Here is an 8,270-nt window from a genome sequence, read left to right as displayed (position 1 = left end):
TTTGCAGACATCTTGACACTTTACCCCTAAATATTTCAGCATGTATCTCCTAAGAAGTAGGACATTCCTACAGTGTAATTGTCACACTGAAGAAATTTAAATTGCTACACGACTATTATATAATATATAGTTGATGTCCATATCTCCCCAATTATCCCAATAATGTTCTTTATAGGTGTATATTTTCAAATCTATAATCTAAACCTGGAAAACATTTTGCATTTAGCTATATGTCTCTTTAGTTTTCTTTGATCCAGAACAGTTCCTTGTTTGTTTGTTTGTTTATCTATCTATCTATCTATCTTTTGGTCTTTCATGACATTGACATTATTGAAGAGCACAGGCAAGTGTTCTAGAATGTCTCTGAACTTGAATTTGTCTGATTATTTCCTCATGACAATGTAGTTTAAACATTCTTGGCAAGAAAGCTACATGAGTTTTCTTATTAATTATGTATTTATTTTTTATAATTTATTAACAATAGTGGCTGCAACTTATTGAGTGCCCGTCATGTGATGTGGAAATTACTGTGTCCATTTTACAGACCAAGTAACTGAAGCACAGAGTGACCAAATACTTTTCTCAAGGTCACACAGTCAGAGAGGAAGTGCCAGGATTTGGTCTGTCTCCAATGCCCATGCTCAGAATCAGTTCTTTTTTTTTTAACAGCTGATGATCAATTTATTAAAAAGGTAGATTCAAGCATCAGCATGGGGACTTCAACCTCAACTCCTGGCTCAATACTAATGGAAGTAATCTGCTTACCAATCTCAGAAGGACTGTATAAATCAATGAGTCGCTTGTGGATCCTCATCTGAAAATGATCCCAAGTCTTAGAACCTTCATCATGAAGAGTTTTTCTTGTAGTGATTCTCAGAGTCTTGGTGGGCATCAGAGCTGGTCCTTTCACTTTGAGATTCTTTTCCTTAGTGCCTCTGATCAAGGCAGCACATACCTTCTCCAAAGATTTTATGTTGCAGCTGGTTAGAGTAATTTTAATTCGGTGAATTGCCATCTCTGGTTCCATGGGTGTCTTCTGAGTATCTTTAAAAGCCACTGCTATGGCGTGGCCCCCTGGCCGACTTGTTCCTCTGTGAGAGTGAACAATGGAGAGTCAGGAGCAGGAGCGGGGTGCCCATAGCTCTGCTGTCACTGCAACCACACCTCCCTCAAGAAGAATGCTCAGAATCAGTTCTACCCACTGTCGGTAAGGACTGGTCCCCTTGGAAGGAGACTTGACGCTGTGTCCTGGAGGGCAGGGCCTGCGTTGTTCTCTGCTAAATTCCACGTGTAGCCAGGGCCAAACCCAGGCAAGAATCTGTAATTGTTTGTTGAATAAATGAATAGATAAATGAATGACATTTGTTCTACTGACAAAAGTTAGCATGGGGTCCATGGACCAGTGGCATCAGAATCCCCCAGAAAGCTCATCAGAAATATACATCTGTGCACCCCAGTGCCAACTCACAGAAGCTACATCTCTGTTGGTGAGACCTGAGGATTTCTTTGTTAATTTTTCCTGATGATACTGATATAGATAAAACTAAGTGAAAAAAGCAATTTTCAGAACAATGCGTACTGCATAATTCCATATGTCTCTTTCTCTGTGTTCTGAGGTTTTGTGGTTATACATGGATTTAGGGGAGGAGGACTTTACCTTAAACCTGATGCACTTTTAGAGATGAGATGACGCAGATGATCAATTAATACATTCTGCAAAAACTTAAATACTACAGATAAGTAAGGTAATTATATACTTTATTCCCCAATCTGAACACTTTTCATAGTGAAAGTCAATGTTAGTCACACTAGCAACAGAGAACGCAGGTGGTCACCCTGCCAAGACCAAAGTCCCCTTTGATCATCTCCCCTCCTGGATACAGCCACCTCCCAGTTGGTGGTATAACCACTGTTACCAGTTTGATAGGTGTTTTACAGACTCTACAAGAACAATATGAAGCTATTGAAAGCACTTTGTTTGGGAGCTTCTTTTTCCACAAACGATATCACACTAAATGTAATAACATGCCCGCTTCTTTTCTTTTATTCAACACTATATGTCTTGGAGGTTTAGCCACATCAAGCCCACATGGGTCTGCTTTATTCCTTTTAACTGCTATAGAGCATTCCACATATGACCATACCTTATTTTTCCATTCTCTTGTGAAAGGATACCCAGGTTGTTTCCAATTCTTTGAAATTACTAACAATGCTAATGATCATGGTGATGGTGATAGTGTCTCAATGGTGAAACAACCTAGCATCCATCAGAGGTCAGTCAAAAGTTAAAATATTTTCAGGAGATGGCATTTTTGAGGAATAACTGAATTTATAAGCACAGTCCCTCTCCAGGCCTGAGGATTCCCCACTTTCCCTAACCAGGGAAGGTATGGGTGAGGTCCAGAAGTGGGGCTCTCCCCAGCTTCACCATCAGAAGACTCAAATGCCCTTGACCTCTCCAGATCTTTCCACCCTAAGCTCCTCTCCCCAGGTCTGACTCCTCCAGCTTGCTGTACTTCTTTCTCTTCCTTCCACTGTTCATGAGGCTCTTTCACTCAACTGAGGTGACAGCTGGATGCCATGGAAATAGCCTGTTCTCCACAGCTGGACAGACTGTGTTCAATGCCCAGTTCCATCACTGTGTGATCTTGAGTGAATTGCTTTATTTCTCTGGGTCTCCAGCTTTTCATTGGTAGAATGGGGAAAATATTATCTACTTCCTGGGATTGTGGGTTCTCATGTGGGAAAACACAACAGGTAATATGCATAGCCTTTGTTGCCACCAAGTGGGTGCTCAGTAAGTGTTCACTTCAGTCCCCCTTTCCTTGTCTCCTCATTGCTTTGTATGGATTAGTGTCACAGCAAAATCAAAAAGCCTATGGGTGCTCCCGAGGACCGGAATTGAGTTGCCTCCTCTTTTGTACAATCCCCGCCCCTCTCAAGTCCAGCACAGATTTGGGGCACACTTAGGGTCCCAGGAGGGAGCAAGGAGAGAGTGTAAGGAGACTGTCTTTGTCTAGGGTCCTGGGAGACTACCCGGAGAAAGACAGGGAGATAAGGCCCTGCCCTGGGACAGATACCTCACCCATGGGATTTTTCAATCTGATAAAAGCAATATTTTCTAATTCAGGAGGTGTCTAGTCTAATGGAAGAGACCTGGTCTTTGCCTCCAAAGAATCTCCCAATCTGATGGGAGGGACATATTATCCCCTGAAGTGCTTAGCCTGATGAGGGAGACATGATATCAATTCCCAGGGAATTTTCCAGACTGATGGAGGAGACATACTCTCTGAAAGACTTGCTAACTTTCATTGAAGACTTCCATTTTTCATGAACCTCTTGTAGCTTCTCTTCCTTCCATATATATGTGTGTGCTGCTTTCGTTACTGGACTGTGAGTTTCATGAGGACAGAATTGATATCTCACCTTTGGGATCTCTAGTCTCAGCTTGTTTCTCAGGAGGCTTGCTGACTTGCTGACTGGCCACGTTTTCAGGGATTCCCAACAGTCGGGCTCCTTAAGCCACTCAAGGGCACAGGCAAAGCAATTTAGAAAACGGCAATGAGTCATCCAACACAGTTGAGAGGAGGGGATGGTGAGAGGTTGCCTGGGCCTGGGGCCTGCCCTCCCACCCTCACTCTCTCAGCTCCCTTATGGGAACCTCTACAGCCCTGTCTGTGGCCTCTCCCCTCATGGGAGCTGTGTGCTGCTGTGGGCATCTCTGTGCAGGAGGGACAAAACATGTCAGACCCAGAGCTGACGGGCAAGTCAAAACTGCTGGTTAAATGGCTTTAAAGTAGTGGCCATTTATAAGTTAATGAAAGAGAAAATAGGCACATTATACATACAGATTTGTCCTTAATGAGGGGAAAAGGCATTGTTTACTGATGTTCAGTTCTAATTATCCATGCACAAGGCTAGCTTTTTTCCAGCAGTGCAGCGTGCCCCCATTCTCCTATCTTCTACCATGTTCCTTTAACCCCTTCAGTGCCCAGCTGGACACTGACTCATCCCTCAGAGCATCAGGTTCCAGTGCTGGCTGAGTAGCCAATTTCTGACTGAGTCTGCAGGGACCTTTGACCCCAAGACAGGCCCGGCAGCTGTTTATGTCTTCTACTCTCCTCAGCTGGGTGGCTGGATGGGGGACAATGCTGCCAAGGACCCTCAGGGCAGCCACCCTTGGAGGGACACAGAGCTCAGGGATGGCTGCTTTTCTTGGGAGGAGGCTGCAGGGGAGCAGGGGTACTAACTGAGGAGGCAGATGGAGGGTCGGGGCTATGAGCCGGGGACTCCCCACAAGGCAAGGGCTTAGGAGCATCACCCACCAATACCATCCTTTACAATTTCTCTGAAACTGTCAAGAAGGAAGAGGATCCCTTGGGAAAGGTGAACAGTGGTGGTACTTCCCAGACACACACCTCACTGAAGCCATTGCTGAGGTCACCCTTGACCATTTTTCACTTAGTGTAAGCACACCTGAGGTCACCTGGATAAACGGATAACTCTTCACCACCCCATAAACTTCTCCCTCATCCTCAGGTCCCAGCCTGCTAGATGTTGCTTGTCCTCAGTGGGGAAATAAACTAGCAATAGGGATGAGAGTGGAACATGCACGACTCTTGCCAAACTGAGTTCACAAAGCCTGCTCAGCTTGGGAAATCAATGAGGAAGGAAGAAGGTGTAGGAGTTATACACTGGCAATGGGGGGCATTGGTGGGGGGAGGAGATGGTCCAGTCCATCTCAACCACAGTCCTCCAGGGGCACATTTGAGCTGTCTTTAGGAGCCTAGGCTGGGAAGGAATTTGGCTTTCTCTTGAACTTTCTGGTTGAGTTACTGGCAGCAGTTTTAGCTTGCTAATGCTCAGAGTGCCTTCACCACGCAGCACAGGGAGGTCCAGGAAAATGTGCCTAGGGGCTACACACAGGTTGTTGCATGGGTGGTGGCAAAAACGTTACTTCTGTGACTACTAGACAAATGTACATGGAGTGACCCCATGGCACAATTTTGAGGGTTTGATAAAAGGGGGAACTTCATGATTCATTAAAAAGGCAGTTGAACAACTTTATACCAACAAGTGTGAAAATTTAGATAAAATGGACAGTGTCAGAACTGACAAAAGAATAGAAAGCCCAAATAATCTTATAACTGTTAAAGAATCTGAATGCATAATTAAAGATCTCCTCACAGAGAAAATTCCAGGCTCCAACTGCAGTTCTTCCTTTGCCAGTTATTGGGCATTTGCTGCTATTAAAGCCAAGAATTCGATTTACATTCACCTTCTTATGCCTATGTCCTACACTCTCCTGAGATCAGGAGAGTTATGTTTGAATCCTCTTTCCCTACCCTTAACCCAGAAGAGATGTCATGCAGCATCCTTTTCATAAATACCTCCTACTTCTTTGATGGTTTGAGTGGGTAACCAAGAGAAATTTTATGAGACTATTAAGGGTCTATGTGTTAAGTCACCTATATTGATCTTATTTAATGTACACAAGCTTCATGTAAGAGAGACATTATTATCCCCGTCTGAGGTTCAGAGAAGTGGACTGACTTGTCCAAGTCACAGAGTTAGTGAGAAAGGAGAAAGGAAAGATGGAGCCCAGGGCCATCTGCCTCCAAAGCCTTTTCCTTTCCTGCTGTTAGGCACTGCTGCCCAGGACAAGCCTGTTCCTTCCTCGAGGGAAAGAAGATCGTGACTGAATCCTCTCCCCACCCCCAGCCCCCATCTCCAGCTTTCCACATCCAGGTCAGAATTCCATGTCCCTCCCATCCTAATTACAATGCCCAGGAATTTCTTCAGTTGGTCAATTACCCTCTTGCTAAGCAGCCCCCAGAACTGAAGCTGGCATTGAAAGGCATGGTTGGTGGGGCGCCTGGCTGGCTCAGTCGTTAAGCATCTGCCTTCGGCTCAGGTCATGATTCCAGAGTCCTGGGATCGAGCCCCGCATCGGGCTCCCTGCTCTGCGGGAAGACTGCTTCTCCCTCTCCCTCTCTCCCTGCTTGTGTTCCCTCTCTCGCTGTGTCTCTCTCTGTCAAATAAATAAAATCTTAAAAAAAAAAAAAAAGAAAGGCATGGTTGGCTATTCTGTTTATCTATTTCTAGATTAAAAATTATCCCAAACTTAATGGGGGTAAAACAACCATATATTATGCTTACAGACCCTGTGGGTCAGTAGTTTGAATAGGGTACAGTAGAGATGCCTTGTCTCTACTCCACGATGTATGGTATCATCTGGAAGACCTGAAGGCTGAAGGTGACTCAGTTGCTGGGGGCTCCTTTGCTCATATATCTGGTAGCTGGTCCTGGCTCTTGGCTGTGACTGTTGGCCAGAATATCTATATGTGGCCTCTCGTACGGCGTTGGCTTCCACACAATATTGTGGCGAGATTCCTGTGTGAGAGAGCCAGGTGAAAGCCATTTTGCCTCTTAGTGTGTAGTTTTGCTAGTTGTACAATATCACACTGGTGACACAGCATTTGTTGAGGTAGCCACAAATTCCTACCCAATTTCAAAAGAGGAGAAATAGACTCTACTTCTTGATGGGCAAGTGTCAAGGTTCTAGAAGAGCAGGTGGGGCTGGAAATATTGCTGTGACCATTTTAGGAAAATATAGCGTGCCTTATGGGCCTAGCTCAGAGGAAGCTTTCCACACAAGAGGACTCAAGAGTCTCACGATGTCATTCATTCAGTTGACACACCCTGATCAAAGTGTCTTCCACGTGCCAGGCCCAAGGTGTCCTCCCCCAGAGGCCCTGAGAGATTTGATCAAGATGAGGGAACTTTGGGCTTAATTCTCTCCAACCTTCTGGGAAACATTGCTCTGGGTCACTGTGGCTACAGTTCAGAGAATAATTTCTTTCTCTGGGGGCTGCTGTTAAATTGAAGTTTTATACTCCCATTCCTGAAAGAGCAGGTGTATTGAACAACTGAACAGTTTCTGGTTTTTTTGAAGAAGAAAACAATTTGTTTTTTACTTATATAAAGCTCTTATTTTTGTTGCCCCACGAAAGAACTGGGTCCCTCAATGGGACAGAGGTTCTTGCCCTTTGTTGAGACTCAGAAGCTGGGTAATCCATTTGTGAATTAGCTCTCTGTGGTGTAGAAGAAGAAGCTGGGAGAGCTCCTCTACCCCTTTCCTTGAGCTCATGAGTGTGGCTAGTGTAACTGGCTCCCTTGCCGTCACCCTGGAAAATGTGATGATATGGTCATGACAAGTTGAGGTATAGCTAGCATAATAATCACAATACTAACCAGTATGGGTCGTACTCCAGGCTCTGGGCTGAGCATTTTACACACTGTCCCATTTAATCCTCTTCACAATGCTGTGAGGGAGTACTAAAATTGTTTTCACAGATGAGACTACTTGCTAAGATTCAGAAAAGTTAAATAATTCACCCAAGGGCACAGAGCTAGGAAGTGGGATTTGAATCCAGAGATTCAAATGGACTCTGGAGGCTGTTCTCTTAACATTGGGCTATGCTGTGCAGACACTGGCCTGGCAGCTTAAAGGGAGGGGCAAGAATCAGAGTAGAGCAGGCTCTGGGTTTTGGGTCTGTCTTGGTTGGGTGACAGACTCATTCTGCTGCCTCAGTCTTCTCATCTGTAAATGGGAATAATACCGACCCGAGCGAGTTATGTAAAGCACCAGTATAGTACTCCAGATCCAGTGGGTGCTCGGTCTGGTTGGGGAGTCCCCTTCCCTTTCTCCTTCCTTCATAATTTGCCTTGACCTCCCTTCCCAGAAGTAGAGGGATGGACAAGATTATTTTCTTACCCATAGCTGCTCTAAAATCCCCGGTTCCCTAGGCTCCTGCTGGATTTCAGGATTCCAGTCCCTCTCCATCGTGCTTTTCATTGGGAGAACTTTAAATGATTTTATAAAAACTGCAAATGTACAAGGTAATTGAGTCTTCTATTTTATTACCCTGAGCTGCCTGGACCTTGCCTGGCCTCCTCCTCACTCACCGAGCCGCCGGAATAAAGTTGGAAGTGTTTGTGCTGGTAATATATAGGACTTAATTAACCTGGCCTTTTATAGCATTTCCAATGGAGGGTTGGAACGAACTTCGAGGCAGCTTGAGAAAAGGGAAGAGGGGGGGCCTGGGGTGGGAGTGTGTATGTATGTACAACATTCTATGTTGGTTTTTTTCCCCTCCTGTTCTTTTCTCTAGTACTTTAATCAGCATTTAATGACCCAGTCGAAAATCCATCATTCAGACCCAGGCACTGGTGGGAAGGGCTAGAGGGGAAGCCTGCCTTCTTCCATT

At 45.0% G+C, this 8,270-nt stretch overlaps 1 protein-coding gene across 1 annotated transcript; it reads right to left on the bottom strand.

The window, feature by feature from the left end:
- Window positions 1-676: 676 nt before the first annotated feature.
- LOC112807553 (small ribosomal subunit protein uS10-like) lies at window positions 677-7,846 on the bottom strand. Its single transcript, XM_073878671.1, has 3 exons — window positions 7,778-7,846; window positions 3,639-3,721; window positions 677-1,091 (listed from the first exon to the last, which is right to left on the bottom strand). Exons 1-3 carry the CDS (start codon window positions 7,844-7,846, stop codon window positions 677-679), a joined length of 567 nt encoding a protein of 188 aa, XP_073734772.1.
- Window positions 7,847-8,270: the final 424 nt, after the last annotated feature.

This window comes from Callorhinus ursinus, unplaced genomic scaffold (assembly GCF_003265705.2).
Source record: "Callorhinus ursinus isolate GAN/ISIS: 27379988/994484 unplaced genomic scaffold, GSC_fseal_2.0 scaffold31, whole genome shotgun sequence".
In the NCBI taxonomy this organism is placed as follows: Eukaryota; Metazoa; Chordata; class Mammalia; order Carnivora; family Otariidae; genus Callorhinus; species Callorhinus ursinus.
This window is presented reverse-complemented; position numbering and strand designations above follow the sequence as displayed.

What these genes read in the sequence shown, in the direction of transcription:
- LOC112807553 (XM_073878671.1), bottom strand. Translation starts at nt 7,846, where the DNA reads ATGGAGAGGGACTGGAATCCTGAAATCCAGCAGGAGCCTAGGGAACCG. An exon ending in GGATTTTAGAGCAGCTATGG is followed by an intron (nt 3,722 to 7,777) that starts GTAAGAAAATAA and finishes CCTCCTGCACAG; the next exon opens with AGATGCCCACAGCAGCACAC. An exon ending in CCCATAAGGGAGCTGAGAGA is followed by an intron (nt 1,092 to 3,638) that starts GTGAGGGTGGGA and finishes TCACTCTCACAG; the next exon opens with AGGAACAAGTCGGCCAGGGG.